At 51.6% G+C, this 19,763-nt stretch overlaps 2 protein-coding genes across 3 annotated transcripts in view; one reads left to right on the top strand and one right to left on the bottom strand.

Moving 5' to 3' along the window:
• The window catches only part of SMYD1 (SET and MYND domain containing 1), a 43,410-nt gene extending 38,664 nt beyond the window's left edge, over window positions 1-4,746 (top strand). For both annotated transcript variants that reach the window (XM_002709640.5, XM_002709639.5), the window contains 2 exons: window positions 231-399; window positions 1,703-4,746. In XM_002709640.5, coding sequence (XP_002709686.1) covers window positions 231-399; window positions 1,703-1,861 — 328 coding nt within the window. In that variant the 3' untranslated portion in view covers window positions 1,862-4,746. The remainder of the gene's footprint in view (window positions 1-230; window positions 400-1,702) is intronic.
• Window positions 1,879-19,496, bottom strand: FABP1 (fatty acid binding protein 1). The gene is made up of 4 exons (XM_002709637.5): window positions 19,310-19,496; window positions 17,467-17,636; window positions 15,270-15,362; window positions 1,879-13,372 (listed from the first exon to the last, which is right to left on the bottom strand). Exons 1-4 carry the CDS (start codon window positions 19,374-19,376, stop codon window positions 13,322-13,324), a joined length of 381 nt encoding a protein of 126 aa, XP_002709683.2. The 5' UTR covers window positions 19,377-19,496; the 3' UTR covers window positions 1,879-13,321.
• Window positions 19,497-19,763: the final 267 nt, after the last annotated feature.

Here is a 19,763-nt window from a genome sequence, read left to right as displayed (position 1 = left end):
TGGATTGGTGGCCCAGGTCTGAGTGCTAGCTCTCACAGCCTCATCGTGGGGGTGGGGAGGTGTTTGGCAAGTCTCTGCACCTGGTTTCCCTCTTGGCCAGCCACAGATGCCTTGTAGCACCAGTGGGAGAAGCAGAAGGACTTAACCCACAAGGGCACTATACCAGCTGTCCAATGACATACAATTGTAAAGATGGTTGCCATGATGGGTCTTGATTATTTGCCCTACAGGAAGCTCTACCACCCCAATAATGCCCAACTGGGCATGGCTGTGATGCGGGCAGGGCTGACCAACTGGCACGCTGGCAACATTGAAGTGGGGCACGGGATGATCTGCAAAGCCTACGCCATTCTCCTGGTGACACACGGACCCTCCCACCCCATCACCAAGGACTTAGAGGCAAGTAGAACCGAGGGCCCGGTGCTCCCTGCCTAGTCTGACCTCCCTGAAGATACCAGTCTGAGGTCAGGTAGACGCTGCTGCAGACAAGTCCAGAAACTGACATCTATCCCAGAGGGGACTCAGAACACTTCCGCCTGCTCCCCTCGTTGTACAACTGAGGAGACTGAGGCCTAGGGGTGGGGAGTCATCTGTCTGTGGTCACATGACTGGCTGATGGCAAAGCTGAGACTTGAACCCTTAGTCTGTGGCAACTTGATGGCCCAAGCCTGCCCAGAGAAAGCCCAACAGCGGTGAGTGTGTGTGTGTTCATGTGTACAGCCATCTGTCCTAGAAAGTGCTCTGTGCTACAGAGAGTGGAGTTTTGGATCAAAAGCTCTGGAATCACTCTCGGGATTAAATTCCAGAGTGGGAAGCTTTCTAGCTGTGTGAGTTTGTAAATATTGATTCTGTAGACCTCAGTCTGCACATCAGTAAAATGGGTGAAGAAGATAGCATTGCGGTGAGGGTTCAAGGAATTCGTGTGTAAAAGCCCTTAGCACGGCATCTGACAAGTGGGGTGATGGCAATGGCTGCTGGTTTCCTTTGTGCTTTGAAGGACTGGTTTGCTGGAGAGTGACAGGCAGTCCTCAGACGGTGCAGTCCAGGGACAGCTGACAGATTTTGTGTCATGCATTGGCTTGCAGAATGGCTGTAACAGGACTAGTGTGACATCAGCTGTGGCTGTCCCTTTACTAGCAGGTCATCAGTCTTCTTCCCTATAAAACGGGACCAAGCAAGGAACGGAAAGTGGAGGTAGCCACTCTGTCTTGCGTGCTGCTGGGTCAGGGCAGTCTTTGCTATCTTAGTCACTGGGGTACCCTCAGCACCCTCAGCGGCCTTTAGCAAGGATGTTCTGAACAGGTATATGGCAGAAGGAGAGCTTGCCTGAGTGTCACACTGCTCTCTCCCAGCCCACTGCAAGTTTCCCATTTCAAGGGTGAGAAAATTGAGGGCTAGGTCACTGGCCTGAGGTCTCATTAAACACAGGAGCCAGGGTTCAAATCCAGGTCCTCACACTTTCAGTTCCTGAGAACAAACTCCCTCTGCTGAGAACAATCCCTCCAGTCACTCAGGGATCTGACTCCCTCTCCCTAACACTCTGGGCCCCTGCCAGGGCATGAGGCCTCTGGTGCTTGAGTATGTGTGTGTCCTGGGGGAAGACTTGAATCTTGGTGCCTGAGAGCCACTCACCCCAAGGTCGGCCCAAGGCCACATGTCCTGGGGCCTTGCCACCTGTTTATGGTGTCTCTGTGTCCCACAGGCCATGCGGGTGCAGACGGAGATGGAGCTGCGCATGTTCCGCCAGAACGAGTTCATGTACTACAAGATGCGCGAGGCTGCCCTCAACAACCAGCCCATGCAGGTCATGGCCGAGCCCAGCAACGAGCCAGCCCCGGCTCTGTTCCATAAGAAGCAATAAGGACCCTCCAGGTTGAGGCTGGGGGGCAGCATGGCTGGGGAACTGAGGAGCGATTCTGGAGGTGGTGGGTCTTTGGGAAGACCCTTGATGAAGAAGTCAGGGTGACATGCAATCTTCTTGCTGTGAGAGTGTCTTGTCTTGTGTTCCCATTGTCATTTTGGTTCAGTTCAATTCATTTCCATGTAATGTACCTCTCTCAATCCAGCCCAGCTCCTCCTACAGATATTCATTGGATGCTAGACCCTAACATCCAACAAAGGGTGCTCTGAATGTAGTGGGGTAGCGAGGCAAACTGTCAACAATGAAAGCACCAGGTAATAAATGCAGTGGCAAGTTATATTGGAGAGAGAGGGGCTGGCCAAGAATATGTGAGTCTGTTGTGTGCGTGTGAGTGGCGTGGAGTGGCGTGGAGAGGAAGACGTCAGAGCTGAGGATGGCAGGTGTGTGTGTGTCCTCACGCGGCTTCTCCCATGTGTGCAGGTGCCTCTCAGGCTGCTGGTCTTGCCCATGGTCTGAGATATTCAGGATTTTGCTGCCTACAATGGCAATGTCCAGTGTCCTCACGTTAGTGTGACATTATGAAGAAGTACTGTGTTTGGGCCAGTTGGGTTCTATTCAGAGAACCAAGACCTCTGCAGAGTGTTGCATATGCAAAAAGAGCCGAGGGCCTTGCCCAGAACACCTGAGGCCTGCATTCGAAGTCTGGGTTCCAAGTCTACTCCTAGAAGACAGAGAAAGGGGACACCTCCCTTCCTCACCCTCACGTGGATCCTTGTGACTCCCTGGGATGTGGACGACGTCTGGGAGTTCTCTGGCCGTGGGCCTAGTAGGGTTGCAGAGGTCTTTCCAGGGGTGAAGCTGGGCGGAAACACACGCACCTGCTGACCATGGCTCTAGAGGGTTGGCCTGTGGGGGTTTTATTGGGTGACATGGGCCTGGGTGTTGCTGGCCAGCTTGGGCTTCATCCCTGGCCCGTGGCAGCTCCATCCTCAGAACTGAATTGTTACTGCTTCCTTGCCTATGCGATTCTCACATATTAGATGTGACCAATTTATCCTCATTGCCTTGGGGACTCTTGTTGATGTTTTGGGGGGTCCTTGAGCCAGTCACTAGCACACAGCCTGGGACCACCACTGATCCCAGAGCTCCAAGTCGCATGATCCCATCTGGCCTCGTGTTTGTTATCGCTGCTGAAAATGTGTGTCCCTCCCTCCCTACCCTTGTGTCCCCAGAATGGCCCACCGCCTCCCTCTGCACCCTGCCCCGTGGCTGAAAACTCTTCCAGTGGGCCCCCTCTTGGCAGAATGCCTGTCCCTGACATTTGATTCTTCTGTGAGGTCACTCTCTAGAAGGTTTTACAGGAAGACTGGCAGTTTTAAGCGTCCTGATAGCCCTGGGTTCTCCCAGAAACTCACCTGGCACATTCACACAGTCACTTTCCACCCTCATGAAACACACCGCCCCTCCCCAGACCTCTCCTCTGTCATTGCTGTCTGTTAGTCCACTGCTCATCCCTCCCTACTTAGGGTCTTTTTCCCATCCCATCTTTCTACATTGTGTTGTGTAAGGAACTGTTCTGTGTCTGTGCTTCTGCTCCCTTCCTCCCCCCTGAGCCCAGAGGAATGAGGGTTCCTCTCCCCATGCTCTGGGCCTCTTCTCCTGTGTCCTCAAAACCTTGCTCCGTCTCCTATTCCTCCTCCATCCCAGATCTCTGATGTTTGTCCTGCTGCTGGCCTTTGATGGAGTCAGTAAGCACACTGAGGACTCTGGGTGAGCACCTTCACAACTGAGGTTTTTTTTTCAAGATTTATTTATTTGAGAGTCAAAGTTACAGAGAGTGAGAGAGGCAGAGAGAGAGAGAGGTCTTCCATCTGCTGGTTCACTCCCCAAATGTCCGGGGCTGGGCTGATCTGAAGCCAGGAGCCAGGAGCTTCTTCTGGATCTCCCACATGGGTGCAGGGGCCCAAGGACGTGGGCCATCTTCTGCTGATTTCCCAGGCCACAGCAGAGAGCTGGATCGGAAGTGGAACAGCCAGGACTTGAACAAGCGCCCATACGCGATGCTGGTGCTGCAGGCAGAGGCTTAACCTACCACGCCACAGCAGCCCCAGATGAGTATTTTCGTTAGTTATGTAATTATTCTGTGCCCTTCTTCACTTCTCATTTCTTCCTGAACCCATGGCACACAGGCTGCCACTCCTGCTCCTCCCCTAACTGACTCTTTCTGAGATGGACTCTGCTTGCCCCTTTTCAGTCCTGCCTTGCCACATCAACTGGCACCCTCAGCCCTCGATTTCTGTGACCCTACTTCCTTGGGATGGGCCTCTCCTATGGCTTCTCTGCTTCCTTCATGCACAGTTTCTCTACCTGCCTGGGATACATTGGCACCTCCTGGAGCTTTGCCCTTGATCCGCGCTCCTCTGACACTGCACACACTCTGCACACCTTAGGCTGGCCCTTGCTTGATGAGCACCTTGAAGCCATTGATCTCCAAATCTGTACTCCCCAACCTTGCACTTGAGCGCCAGCCTCACACCTTCCCAGGTGTTCTCCAGGCACATCAAACCCCTCACATCCAAAGTGAAACTTTCTCTTCCCTTTCTCCTGTCCCCTGACATGTGGTCCTCCTCAGAACACCACCCGAGAACATCACCTCCATCAGATTGTGAGCTCCTGGAGGGCGGGAGCTGTGTGCCCCTGCTCATCTTTCTGTCCCCAGCACCCAGCACGGATGCTGGAACGTGGCAGGTGCTCCGTAGATGTGTGTTAACTGAATGGATGAATGGTTTTCCTTATTTCAGCGCAGAGCCAGGAAACTGCGTATTTTGCGTTTTATGTTATAACAGTTAAAAAAGCCCATTAAACCCTCTGTGTTCCCAAGCAAATAGGTGTGTCTTCTTTCTTTCGGACAATCTGTTTAAAGCAGCACTATCCAGTGGAACCTACTGCGATGATGGAGAAGTATCATATCTGAGACATACAGTGCAATAGCCACTAACAACCTGTGACTATTGAGCACTTGAATGTAACTGTGGAACTGAATCTTTATTTTCTGTTAATTTATATTTAAATAGCCGATGTAACAGGTGCTTCTCAGATTGTAGTTTTAGAAAACTATTTTAATGTAGTTTCTTGGAGCCTAGATACTGAGAAAGACTGTTTAAGTTTATCTTTGTCCCAAAACTCCTATTTGTAGCTGGGTGGGTGGTCTTGGACTTGGTATCCTACCCATGCCTCAGTCTTTTATTTCTATCTGCTGCACAGGGTGCTGTGAGGAATAAATTTCTTAAAGGTAAAGCTCTTAAAGTGCCTGATCCAGCATAAATGCTCAGTGAGGGTTACTATTCTTACACTTTGGGCATCCAGCCATGCTCCTGCTGGGCTGACCTTTCTCCCACTTAGGAAGCGAAGGTGAGGGGTAGAGGGGGGCAGTGGTGTGCTCAGTGTGTTAGCTCCTGAGAGATGGCTTGCACATCTCATCCTGCCTCTGCATTCATCAGCAGTCCATCAGCAGCTTGGGGTTACACCACGGCGATTGCCTTAACGTTAGGACACGTTCATTTGTAGTGTCGTCAATCAATAATGGGTTTGGCTACATGAGGGTAACAGAATGGATAGCTACAAAGAACATTAAAGAAATTTTTCCTTAAGCTGTCCTGCACTCTGCATTCTGAAGCCTCTACTCTCCAGGATCAGGCCAAGTAAGTAGAAGACCACTCTCCAGACTAAAGCACTTGCCCGGTGTACCACCAACGTATTGACAAGTGCATGTATACGTCCAAGGCCAGAGGTAGCCATTGTTTGGGCAAATCACTCAGGGTTTATTTCCCTGAAGATTGCAAGGGGGGAATCAATACAGTGGGAGGACACAGCAGAGAGAGCAGCACTTCTGAGGGCAGCTGGGTGTAGGCACTCCTGGGTCTCACCTGCCATGAGGACGGAGCTGCCCTTTCCCCTCCTGGCCCAGCACGGCTTGCAGGTCTCCTGGTCTCACCCCGGCCAGGAGTAACCCGCCAGCCACAGAGAAGCACAGAGCGCAGTGTGAATACTAGCCGCTGTGGGGGTTCCACTGCCTCTGACATGGATTCAGGGCTCATTTATCAGCCTTGGCCTCCCTAGCTCATAAAATTTGGCCTGAGAACTACCTGGCGCAAGCCCAGGGCTCTAGTTCCCCAGATGTCTTGGGGAGTTTATATTTGTTTCCTATTTCTGCTATAATAAATTACCATGAACTCAGTGGCTTAAAGCAACACAGATTTATTATCTTACAGTTCTGGAAGTCATAAGTCCACGACGGATCTCACGAGGCCAAAGTCAAGGTGTTAGCCGGGCTGTGCGCCTTCTGGAGCCTCCAGAGGAGAACCTGCCTTCCTCGAGGATGCCTGCACACCTTGGCTTGCAGCCCCTAGCCAGCCATCCCACCGCTGTGACCCCTGCTCCTCTCAGCACGTCTTTGTGTGGCTCTCTCCTTGGGATTACATCAGCTCTGCTAGGGGCAGACAGAACACCCTCCCCACTTCAAGATCCTTACCTAAATCACCTCTGCAAAAACCCCCTTTGCCATGTAAAGTAACACAGAAGCAGGGCTGGGAATTAGAACCTGGGCTTCTTTGGGGGCCGTCACTCTGCAGGTCACACAACCACAGCTGCAGCCCTTGGACTTGAACCTCTCCAGCAAGGCTTCAGATGGGTGACTCTTCCTTCCCACCACCTTGCTGACGGCCATGTCTAATTTTTCTTCTTTCAGTTCCTTCTTCATCAGATTCAGCGTAGTTTCTAAGCCCTTGCTTTGTGGATCGCAGCCCTTTCTCTCTGCTTCCCTTCTGCTCACCTGTGCTGGGCAGACGCAGTGAGTGTGCAATCCCTCTGTAGACCTGACGCCTTCCCGTGTTGTTTTAGGCTGAAGGTAAGGATGTACAACTTGAAGCAGCACACAGGATTCTAGATGTGACATCTGTGTCTTTTGGAGGCACTTACACTTGGCCTTGTAGGACACTTGTTTACACTTGGTCAGTCACCTGCCTCATAAGACAATGTGCTTTTTGAGGGAAAGAATTTGGTCTGATAGTCAATGTTCAGATAGTTCGCTCTCAGTTGATTTGTAAATGAACTCATTTCTCTCCAGATCTCTCACTCGTCCTCATCATCCACCTTGATGTTCCTGCTCCGATTTTCTCTCATTTACTCCAGATGTGGGCTTCTGGGGCCTGCCTTCTCCACTCAACCTCTCTTCCTGACTTGTGCTAAGAGCCCCAACCCTTTCTCAAGAGGTACCACTCTGTACCATGAGGCTCTGTGGGGTGCTCAAGACAGGCTAGCGCAGGACCCAGCCTGAAGCTGTCACGGCACTGTATTTCCTGACAGATGGGATGGCTCATGGGTCAATGGCATGCTGGGAAATATTTAACAATGGTAAGAAAGGCCCGTATTTGTAGCATTTGCCAGTTTCCGTGATGCAAACACTTCTATCGTGGCTGATGTCAAGTAGTATGTTGAGTGCCAGATTGGGCGTGAGGACTAGCCAGCTCCAGCACTTGGTGCCTGTGTCCTGAGCCAGGCCATTGAACCCTTGCTGGAGGACCTGGCCCTTCTGAGCTGCTCTTCGCTGAGAATGCAAGCTCTCAGTTTGTGACCCCAGAGCTGTGGGCACTCGGACTTTCTGCCATGTGAAGTGGCCTGGGGGATCCTGGCTGCTAGCACATGAGGAAAAAAAAGGAGCTGATAAGGAGAGAGGAATATTGACGTGGCTGTTTGGCTTTGGATCCAGCAGCTCCTTCCAGTTACATGAGCTGGTGGACCACACTCCCCGCTCTTTTCTGTTTTTGCCTAACCCATTTAACAGGGGCTCCTTGTATTGTAGCTAGAGGACTTCTCACTGTGGTCCCACTCACATTCCTTCTCCACCTCTCTACTTTGTGCCCACAAAGGCTGACCTCTGCTTTCTTGCTCAGCCAATGAAAAGCACAGGCAGGGGGTCTGACTTCAGAGGCCACCCATCTGCCTTGCTAGGGTTCAGCACCTGTGGGGTGGCCTCCTATGACCCCAGCTCACCGTGGGCTCCAGGAACACTGTCGCTGACATTGCCCCTTTGGGTCCATGCTGGTGGTGGCTCCTGCAGTTGCCAGCCAGGGGCTTTGCCTGCCTTATGGCACCCTTTATCCTAACTCCACCTTCGTGGTTAGTCCTCTGATTAAATTCTCCGCAGGAGAACCCCTTCTGAGTGTGCCTTGTTTCCTGTAGATTCGTCTGATTGGTCCATCTTGCTAACACACTTCCCACATTCGGTCACCAGGGCCTGTAGCCCTAATTTCTAAAGGCTTTGAAACTTTCTGCTTTGTTCCAGCCTCACATGCTCAATCTTGGCTCAGCTCCCCAATGCCTCTTGCCTGGGCCATTGCCAAATCCTCTTGATTGCTTCTCTGTATTCGGCCACAGCCCTTCTCTTGGTTCCTTGCAACTCTGGCCAAATGAGAATTAGTACTATGCTGTTCCCAGAGCTACAGATCCCTCAATGACTCCCCACTGTCTTCAGGATCAAGTTTATTGGCTAAAATAATCAGAATTTGGTTGAAAATAGAAGCTAAAGTTTAATCAGGTAGTCAAACTGGGGATTTCAACCCAGAAACAGCCAGTCAGTTGCCTGGGCTGTGTTTCTGTAAACCTGCATTGGATTGTAGGTTTTACGTCCTTCTTATAGTTTGGGGACATGCATAGAGTCAGGTTTAAGCACTACAGGTCTACGTTTGCTTATCAATTGCACTGAGAATCAGAGAAGACTTTATTAAAAATCAAAGAGCACATGGTAATAGCCAATAGACTTGCTTATTGATTAAGGAGGTTATGTCCCCACACTCCATATGTATATTCAGGAAAAGACAAACAATCATGACTTTAGTCACTCTCCTTATAATGGCCCTAAAACATAAAGCTCACTCCTCCTTCTTCAATTTTTTTTTAAAGATTTATTTATTTACTTGAAAGGCAGATTACAGAGAGAGAAGAGATAAAGATGTTCCGTCTGCTGGTTCCCTCCTCAAATGGCTGCGATGGCCAGGGTTGGGCCAGGCTGAAGTCAGGAACCAAGAGTTCTTCTGAGTCTCCCTTGAATCTTGGAAGGGGCCCAGGCACTTGGATCATCTTGTGCTGCTTTCCCAGGGCATTAGCAGGGAGCTGGACTGGAAGTGGAGCAGCTGGAACATGAACCAGCGCCCCTACGGGATGCTGGCATCCCAGGCAGTAGGTTAGCCTGTTATACCACAATGCTGGTTCCAGCACACTCCTTAAGGTGCAGTAGACGTTTACTTGAGCAAAGTTGAAATTGGTTAAAAGGTCACGTGACTTAGGAACTAGCTGGAGGGCATCTTCACAGCACACAGCACAAGTTCAAAATCCTTGCCAGAGTTCAAGGCTATTCATGGTTGAGATTCTGTGTCTGTTCTCTCACCAAGACCCATTCATACCACACCTCTCACCAGGCAGACTCATGGGTGCTTTCTGACCTCCTTGGAGATGTTTTCCTAGGCGTCACCCACACCCTTTCTGCAGCAGGGTGTGGACAGCCCCAAGGACACTGCAGTTAGGGGTAGTGGGTTGGCCTGTCCCCAACAATGAGCCCCCGAAGGATCAATGTGTCCTTACAGCTCCATATGATGCAGCTTGACTTTGACCGAATGAAGTTAGCCTGTGCAAACAAGATACATTTAGTTCTGTGTCGCCAGGTTTTTAAAGTAAGAAATAGTAGAAAACTGTGGAATGGTCAACCTGTATAGAAAAATATGGGTCAAGTATTAGGATTTCCTTCTACCCAAAGTCACTTTTTTTCAAACCCTAATGGCAGTCTGTTTTAAAAAATTGTGTGGATATATGTCTGGGGGAAGTGTTGTGGCACAGTGAGTTAAGACAGCACTGGAGATGCCTGCATCCCATCCTGGAGTGCCTGGTTCAAGTCCCAGCTCCTTCACTTCTGATCCAGCTTCCTGCTAGTGTGCACCCTGACAGGCAGTGGATGATGGCCCAAGACTGAGAATCCCTGCCTCCCACATGGGAGACCTTGATCAAAGGTGAAGTTGGTTGAGGTCATGTGATTGAGTCTGGGGCTTCTGGCTTTGGCCTAGCCCAACCATGGCTGTTCAAGTTATTTGGGGGAGTGGATCATCAAATAGAAGATAACCTCTCTCTGGGTCTCAGTCTCTCTGCCTTTCAAACAAGTAAATTAAAAAATGCAGAATTTTTGGATACTACTGCAGACCTATTGAATCAGAATGTGCTTTAAAATTTTTCTTTAACAAAGTGTTTATGAAGAAAAAAAAAACAACTCTGGTGGACATAGACCCTGGGCAGTTACAAAATAGTGGGTGCTCACGGAGAAGAGCTCCCTCTATTGGTAGGATGCCCACAGGACAGGCAGAGGTGGACAAGGGTTTCAAGGGGAAAAAGAGAAAAGCTAAAAATAGCTGATGCTCTCAACAGCTGCTTGTTCAGTTTCTACAAAGCAGGCTTCAGGCCCAAAGTTGTCTGAGCACCTGAACAAAATCCAAATTCGGCACCTAAAATTAATTCTTTTCAGGAAAAAAGCATACAAATTTGTATCAGTTCCCACCAAAACCCCCTAGCTGTTCCCCAGGAAACAGGAGACCTCAGGAACCTTGCTGGATCCTTGGAGGCCGTGGAAGAAGACATGTGTGTGCTTCTTACACCTCCTGTGGCTTGGGAATCCAGGAATCTCATTTCCACAATTTATCAGCTCGGTGGACAAAGCAAACTTCTTTTCCTCTTCTGCTTCTCCATTTGCTCTCAGAGGTTAGGTTTCCCGGGTATGACAGTGTCTGCTCATGATCTGAACGTCACATCCGACTCATGTGCCCCGAGGAATCTGAGAACACCAATAATGACAAGAACGGCAATAATGATGTGCTTTAATTGGATGGCATTTGGCTTGCACCATTGTCTGGGCTCCTCACAAAAACCATTAGAGAAAGCATTATATTGCCTATTTTTGTAAGACTTTATTTATTTATTTGAGAGGTAGAGTTACAGATAGAGAAAGGGAGAGACAGAGAGAAAGGTCTTCTATCTGCCAATTCATTCCCTAAGTGGCCGCAACGGCCAGACCTGGGCCAATCCGAAGCCAGGAGCTTCTTCCAGGTCTCCTACATGGGTGCAGGGGCCCAAGCACTTGGGCCATTTTCTACCACTTTCCTAGGCCATAAGTGGAGAGCTGAATCAGAAGAGGAGCAGCCAGGATATGAACCAGCATCCATTTGGGATGCCTGTACCACAGGCAGAGGCTTAGCCTACAACTACACAGCACAGCCCTGTATAAACACTTTCTTAAAAGATTGTTTATTTGAAGGGCAGAGTTATAGAGAGGGAGGGAAGAAGGAAGGGAGAGAGAGAGAGAGAGATCTTCCATCTACTTGTTCACTCCCCAAATGGCTACAATGGCCGAGGCTGGGCCAGGCCTAAGCCAGGAGCCTGGAACTCCAGCCAGGTCTACCATGTGGTGTCAGGGTCCAAGCACTCTGGCCACCTTCCACTGCTCTCCCAAGTGCATTAGCAGGGAGCTGGATTGAAAGCGGAGCAGCCAGGACTTGAACTAGTGCCCATAAGGGATGCTGGCATTGCAGGTGGCAGTTTATGCAGTCCCTATGCATAAACATGTGTGTGTAGAAACAGCTCTCCAGGAATATGTAAATGTTGATTCCTAGGCATTAGGGACATTGAGGAAACTAATACTTCCCAGAGGAGCCTCACTGGGCTTCTCCAATTTAAATCACCACCAAAGATAGAGTTTTTCATCGTATCCTTTCAAACCCTGGGTGTAACCAATCTTCTAAATTTTTATTCACTTGATTTTTAAACTGGCATCTCATCCTACACCCCTCTGCCCTGCTTACTGTGAGACTAAATGTATTTCTTATTGTGAGTTGCCTGTTAATATCCTCAACCCACATTTCCCTTGACTTGTTGGCTTTCTTATTGATTGGAGAGAGTTTGCATATTGTGTCTATTAATCTTTGTTGGGTAAGCCACACATATATTATCCCATCTTGTTGTTTTTGGTAGAAGATGATTATTTGAAAGATTTATTTATTTTATTTGCAAAGTAGAGTGACAGAGAGAGAGACAGGGAGGAGGAAGAGGGGGAGGGAAAGAGAGAGAGAGACAGAGAAACAGAGAGAGAAAGAGAGAGATCTTCCATTTGCTGGCTCACTCCCCAAATGCCCACAGCAATCAAAATGACAACAGAGTTTCAACTCTGGAGGTGGGGAGAGAGGAGTGGAACCACGTGAAAGATTCAGTCATTTATCACGGCTTGCTCTTTGCTGGGTGCAGTCTGGGCGATGAGAGATATGGTGAAGCGAGACCCAGCAGAACTTGGCAGCCTTTGTGTGGGGGTGTGAGGCCTTCACTAATCACATCTGTAATGACCTTATGTCCAAACAAGGTCCATCCTGAGATGCGGGGGGTTAGGATTTCAACACAGGAACTGTGGGGAGAGTCCATCCAACCTGCAACAGTACCTGACAGTCTGCTCCAGGGGCCGCCGTCGCCTGTCCCCACCTTCTGCCTCCTGTCCCCTGCCCCTGCCTTCTGCCTCCGCCCACAGCATGGGGGTGGAGGGAACTTTCAGGAGCCCCTTCTCACAGGAGAAGCTGTTCACCTGGTGAGTCAGTGTCTGACCTTGGGTGCACCTGTCCCCTGGTGGGCAGCCCACTGCAGCCACGCTCGTGGACACAGCTGTCCTTTGCATACAGTGTTCCTTGTTCCCGCTCCCTGATTGCGTGAGGAGCAACCCACAGAGACAGCCCAGTGCACACCCTCTTGCTCCAGATCCTTTGCCCTTGGCTCCTAGGCCGACTAGGGTCCCCCTACAGATCCAGCCAGTCCCGGCATTGCTGGTGGGGACAGCTGAGTGGGCAGCTTGACCTGGCCAGGTGCAGCATGCAGACTGTCATGGTTTATGAAAACAGAGGTGGCCGGCGCCGCGGCTCACTAGGCTAATCCTCTGCCTTGTGGCGCCAGCACACCAGGTGCTAGTCCCAGTCGGGGCGCCGGATTCTGTCCCAGTTGCCCCTCTTCCAGGCCAGCTCTCTGCTGTGGCCCAGGAGTGCAGTGGAGGATGGCCCAAGTCCTTGGGCCGTGCACCCCATGGGAGACCAGGAGAAGCACCTGGCTCCTGCCATTGGATCAGCGCGGTGCACCAGCCGCAGCGCGCCGGCCGCGGCGGCCATTGGAGGCCATTGAACCAACGGCAAAGGAAGACCTTTCTCTCTGTCTCTCTCTCAAACTGTCCACTCTGCCTGTCAAAAAATAAAAAAAACAGAGGTGATCGCCGCCCAGCGATAGCAGCAGCAGCAGGGAGAAGCCGTCAAGAAGAAAAGAGCCACTTTTTTTTTTTTAACAAAGTCCACTTTATTACAGCAATTTTACATAGCAAAAATATGAACTGTAGATTGTCTAAATCCGCTTGCTGATTCGCTTGAAGACAATGTCACCAATTGTCATGGTCTGAAAGCCAGAAAAGAAACAAAACGTTCACCTGATGTTGAATTGTAAAAAATAAAATAAAAACAGCCCCAAACATGCTAACGCCCGAACCACTCAAAGGTTCCTCTGTCGACTGTGGGACCAGAGGAGGGGCTGGCAGTTTCTCTAAAACCCTGCGCCAACCCTTTCTTTTTTCGCTTCTTTGCACGGCGTTGTCCTGCCTTTCACGGACGTCCTCTCCACGTCACTGGCTGTGATGGTGAGACCACCCCAGCCCCTCCAACCTGACTTCTAGAAGTATCTCTGAGCACCAACTGTATACCGGATATGTGTTGCAACTCCATCTAGCCAGACGCACGTGCAAGGAAACACCTAGGACCTAGCCTGGAGCGAGGCTCAGTGCTGCGTCCTGGTTCTCCTAAAGCTGTGGACATACGGGGACCCTGGAGGGACCAGCTTTGGGGTTGCTGAGGGATGCTCCATCCCCGCTGCTGGTCGTCCCGACACGCTCTCAGGCGGGAAGGGAGGCCCTGGGCTTCAGCAGAGACAGGATGCTTGCTGCCCTCGTTCTACCCCTGACTAGCGAGATGACCTCGGACAACTGTTGACCAAATCCCTCGCCCTGCCTCCCTCATGGGAGGAACAGGTGAGAAGGTGCACATCAGAGGACGCTGGCCAGGCCGGGGTCCAGGGCAGCTTGGCCCTGCTCCCCGGCTGAGCTGTGGGTGTGGCAGGGTGGGGACAGAGGCTTCGAATCTTGTGGTTGATGTTGACACCGTCTCAGGTTAAGGGATTTTTCTACTTGAAAAGGGCAATGACAGCCCCCTTGGGCAGGGCTCTGCCTTCCGTGACTCCCGAGAGCCCACTGAGGAGGTAGGAAGGGCCGGGGCCACAACCTTAGGAGAAGCGCTGTGCTGTTCACCCCCACCCTGGGGGCAGCTGGGTGAGCGCTCACCTAGAGGGCACAGCCTTGTAAGCCACCGTCAACGGTGATTCTCCAAACAGAGGCCACGTGGGTGAAGCATTCATTAAGCACCCTGGGCTTACAGTGCACATGGCGGGGATGGGGTGGGGGGCTCTGTGGCTCACTGGTTAGTCCTGAGGCAGCAGGGGAGGGGTGTGACTGTTCATCGCTACGGGGTCATCAGTAGGAAAGGCAATGGAAGAGCCTAACATTCGGCCAGCCGGAGCCTTCCCTGAGCGTGGGTGCTGCGTCCACAGGAGTGACTGCTCCCTCGATCCCTGGAGACCGCTGCAGGCCCCAGCGCTACCTGGGTACCAGAGGGGTCTCTGCCCTCGGATCTTGCAGCTACTCCCAGTGGAAACAGAGACAAGTGGACTGTGCTGAAGGCCAGGCATGTTGCTGGGCCTCCTCCTGCCCAGCGTGTCCCTTACTCCAGCCCTGAGAGGAGACGGGCACAGGTGGACAATGGGGAGAGGAGGCACACAGGAGGTGGGCGTGCCCCATGTGTGGCCTTTGGTGAATCAATCAGGAGCCCTCCTTCCGCGGGAGAACCATCCTAACACTGCTGCATGGGTTTTTGTAGAAAGCAACTGGTGTGACAGTGGTAAACACAAATGCACGCTGTCTCCACATGAGGGCTCCCTCTGGGGTGGATGTCATGCACGTGTGTGGCTGGTGGACTACTGAGGCAGAGCCGCTTCAGAGGAACCCTGACTCTGCCATTTCCTGGCTGTTTGCTGCCTCAGTTTCCCCGTGAGGATTGTTGGAAAGAGTAGAGACAAAGTATGTCCACTGCCCGTCCTGTGGTGGGTTCTCCGTGAGCAGCTGTGGATACTGACAGTGGGAGACTGGGGTGGGGGTTGGGGAGGGAGAGGGTGGGGCGGCTAGGGGTGGGAGTGTGGCTTGCCCCTCTCCCCTCCACCCCGGGAGCCACAGCTCAGAGTGCCCTCTTACGTTAGTGATGGTGTCGCCGTTGAGTTCGGTCACGGATTTGATGTTTTTGAACGTCGTCACCAGCTTGTTCTCACCTTCCAGCTTCACCACTGTCTGCAAGGGACAGAGACAAGGCTGTGAGGAAGGGTCCGGGGAGGGAGGGAGACCTTTGCCCCGGAGGCTGCATCCCCTACACGTGTCTAAGCTTACAACAACCAGAATTCTCCCATCCCTGCCACCCCTCCCCACCATCCCCTTATTCTTTGGGAGATGCATTTGAGAACGAAAGATAAGGTCCAGACTGCTTTTCTCAGAGGATCCCTAGGCTGTCCCGGATACAAGTGCTAAAATGAAGTCTGGTGGAATCTCAGTCCTCCACGCTGACGGAGGGAGGTAGTGGTCAGCTGAGGAAACACGCAGGTTGCCTTGTAGGTAATATTTCTTCTAGAGCCTAACCCCCTTCCCAAGCCTTTTGCATCCAGGAAGAAGCAACATGGAAACCCAACGGTGAGCAGAAAACACCAGCCAAGGTTAAACTTTGCCTCCAGGGGCAGGATTTGGCATGGCCAATAAGACACTGCTTGGGACACCCACATCCCATACCAGGGTGGCTGGATTTGAGTCCCAGCTCACCTCTGAGTCTAGTTCCTGCCAGGGCACAGCCTGGGCAGGCAGCAGGAGGTGGCTCAGGTAATTCTGGATTCCTGCCACCCATGAGAGGGACCCAGGGTGAGTTCCTGTCTCCTGGCTTTGTCTTGGACGAGCCCTCGCTGTTGTGGGCCTTTGAGAAGTGAACTAGGGAATGAAGTTCTCTCTGTCTGTGTGTGTCTGTTTCACTGCCTTTCATATAAATGAAAATAAATAAGTAAAAGTTGAAAAAGAATTGTGTTGGAACAATTGTGTCATTGGTGAATTGTCCCGGCATTGCGTGATGGATTAAGCCGTGGCCTACAATGCTGGCATCCCATAGGGGCACTGGTTTGAATCCCGGCTGCTCCACTTCCAATCCAGCTCTCTGCTATAGCCTGGGAAGGCAGTGGAAGATGGCCCAGGTCCTTGGGCCTCTGCACCCATGTGGGAGACCCGGAAGAAGCTCCTGGCTCCTGGCTTGGGCCTGACCCAGCCCTAGTCATTGCAGCTATTTGGGGAGTGAACCAGTAGATAGAAGATCTCTCTCTCTCTCTCTGCCTCTACCTCCCTCTCTAACTCTGTCTTTCAAATACATAAAATAAATATTAAAAAAATTGTCTCCAAAATGGACAATTGGAAAAGACCCATGGTAAACCCAAAGATGGCTTTCCCCTTGCTGTGTTCTCTCAAAAGTATTTGCCTCTGAACGCATTGCTCAGTGGAGGAAGGTGCCCTGCCATCTGCATTCAGTCAGGGAAGACTATTCTCATTACACAGATGACATAGCTGAGGCCAGGGGCTTGGGGCCATCCCTGGAGACTCGGTCTGAGTGCCTGCCTGGGGCCTTGGTTGTGGAGTTGCCAGTACTTGCTCTAAGAAGTCTCTCCCTGGGGCTGGCGCTGTGGCACAGTGAGTTAAAGCCCTGGCAGGCAGCACTGGCATCCCATATGGGTACCGGTTCTAGTCCCAGCTGCTCCTCTTCCCATCTAGCTCTCTGCTGTGGCCTGCGAAAGCAGTAGAAGATGGCCTAGGTCCTTGGGCCCTTGCACCCTTGTGGGGGGCCTGGAAGAAGCTTCTGGCTCCTGACTTTGGATTGTCTCAGCTCTGGCTGTTGGGGCCATCTGGGGAGTGAACCAGCAGATGGAAGACCTCTCTCTCTGTCTCTACCTCTCCCTGTAACTCAATATTTCAAATATATAAAATAAATCTTAAAAAAAAAAAAAAGGAAGTCTCTCCCTATGATTACCAGCTCTAGGCTCAACAAAGGCCGGTTGACTTTATCCCCACTTGTACCTCTGCCTCTGCTGGGCCCTGCCTTGAGATTCATGAATGGTGGGCCTGGGAGAATCTGAAGCAGAATCTCATTGTGTGCCAGGCTCCCTTCCTCCCTCCCCATTTCCCTCATATGGGAGAGCTAGGGTTTGGGAGGTCAGAGCCCCCCGGCAGTCTCCTGGGAATAAGAGAAGCTTCCCCAGGAGCTGTCTTTGTCTGGGCTTCTCCCAGAGGGGGCTGGGAAGGGCAGGGAACCCGGGGGCCAGGTTCAGAGAAAATTCTGGAAGCAGAGGGTGCCCGGAAGGAGCCCTCCTACCTTGACCTTCCCCATCACGGTGTCCAGCTCACACTCCTCCCCCAAGGTGAACTCGTTCTGGATCACTTTGGAGCCGATGGAGATGATGAGCTTGAAGTGCTTCCCGTTCTGCACGATTTCCGACGACCCTTCCGCATCCTTCATCTTCTGGATGATGTCCTCAGGCACGCCTGGTGGTGTGACGTCACACGCGTCAGCCTCTTCCGGGGCTCCGAGATGGGAGAGGCTGTGGCGTGGATGGGGTGGGATGGGGGAAGGGCACTCTGTCTCCCCAGAGGTCACAGAAACTTCTGGAGGCCTGTGAGCTGTGCGGCTCTGGGTCTCCCAAAGGAAAGGTCAATGGCCTGGCCTGGCTGCTGTCTTGCCAGTTAATTGACAAACAGGACGCTCTTGGGGCCCGCCTCTGGTGGGCACCTGCTTCCTGCTCACCTCCTCTCCACATTCTCTCCTCCTTTTACTGCTTTGCTCTTGGAGTGGAAGCATTTTACCCTCCACACCCAGAGAAGTGACAGGGGACACTATTAATGTGCCAGAACAAGCTGCTCACAGTGGGACTGTGCTGGCAAACCTGTGTTCACCTGTCTCTGGCTTCACCCTGGCAGGCAAGGCTCTCAAGGGTCTGGCCTCGGAAAAGGGCTCTGCAAAGTTTCAGGGCACAGCCGTGCTCTCGGAGGAATTGAGGTTCACGAAAACCAAATGCATTGACAGCGGGAGTTGGCGGGGGTGGGGGTGGGGCTACCATGTGCAATTGAGGAATGCAAGACACACAGGCGACATGACTACAGAGAAAGATCTGGGTTCACCGTGGCTCTGAAGATCCTTCTCTCCCTGTTCTTGCTGTCTTCTCTCTCGACAGCTTCCTTAATCACACTGCACCCTCTGCTCACTGGGCTCCCCCTGCCTGAAACGTATTCTTCCCGTCCAATCCCTCTGAACTCAGGGCCTCCCCTTATTTACACAACCTTATGATCTTGTCCCATCCTTATCATTACACAAACGGTTTTTTCAGTCGTCGCCAGCCCCGAGTGCCCTTCTGTACCCGGGCCTTCCTCAGAGATGGTTAGGGGCTCCCTGCTCCTCTTTGCTGAAACAGCACGCACTACAGGACACGTATCAGTCACGTCAACTGCTCATCATCCAAGGCTCAGCCTCAAGTTCCCCTTCACCACCACCATGCTCCCCTGCAGGCCCACATAAGACCCTGGGAAGAACAGGGAGTTAAACTGGGCTGTCTGGGAGCCAGTGCCTGCTCCTACTTCAGATCCCAACTCAAATGCTCACACCTGAATGACCCTGGTCCTGATTACTTAGCCTTTCTAAGCCTCAGGTACCCCAATGCAGAGTTGCCGTGGTGAGGATTAAATGGGCTATTGCTAGAAGTGCTTAGTGCAGTCAATGCTCGGTGCACTTTAGGGTATATTTTACTGTGTTTATTTCTGCTCTTCTTTCTCTAAATTGCATCCCTGGAAATGTGGCTCATCATCATCTGTCTCCCTGGTATCCTCCCAGCACCTCACTCAGTGTGCGGCTGGCCTTGAATCAACACGAATGGGTGGAGGCATGCATATGTGAATGAATGAATGCATGCCTGCACAGGGTCACATCCTGAAACGCCAACAGACACGGGCTTCAGTGCTCTAGTTCAATGTTCTTTTCACCTGCCTAAGGGTGGTCTTGTCCACTGAGTGATAGCATAAGCTGCAAGAGACAACAGAAGTCAATAAAATGCCCCCCAAATTTGCTATAGCCACACCTCTCCTCCATCTCAGCCTTCAGACCCTGCCTAGCTGGTGTTGAGCCTCCTGCTGTGACCCACAGCCTCAGTGTCCAGTCCAGCACTCACCGGCTGCCTTCATGAAGGTCTCAAAGTTTTCCTGGCTCTGCAGTCGGTACTTGCCGGTGAAGTTCATGGTGGCACTGAGGTTGGTTAGTCACGCCTCCACAACTGACCCACAGCGCTGCTGGCCAGGTTGCCCACTGTGGGCTGTTTTATAGGGGGCTTCTTCCCTTTTGAATATGGACCATAGGTCAGGAGCTGTTGATTTCTTTATGGCCAGGTTCAAACATTAACTCCTGAGAGCAATGGTCAGTGATAAAAAACAGGATGAGCGCAGCGGTGGTTTGCTTGAATTCAACAAACATTAATGAATATCAATCAAGGGCAAGGCCCTGTAGCCTTTAAAGGGACTCTCCTTATGAAATAAGTTCATTATAAGTGCATATACGTGTGTACGTGCATACATAAGGGAGTGCTTCAAAAAGTTCATGGAAAATGAAATGAAAATGTAAGTTTGCTT

The sequence above is a fragment of the Oryctolagus cuniculus genome, chromosome 2, assembly GCF_964237555.1.
Source record: "Oryctolagus cuniculus chromosome 2, mOryCun1.1, whole genome shotgun sequence".
Lineage (NCBI taxonomy): Eukaryota > Metazoa > Chordata > Mammalia > Lagomorpha > Leporidae > Oryctolagus > Oryctolagus cuniculus.
Note: the sequence above shows the minus strand (reverse complement) of the source record. Positions and strands in the feature narration are given on the sequence as shown.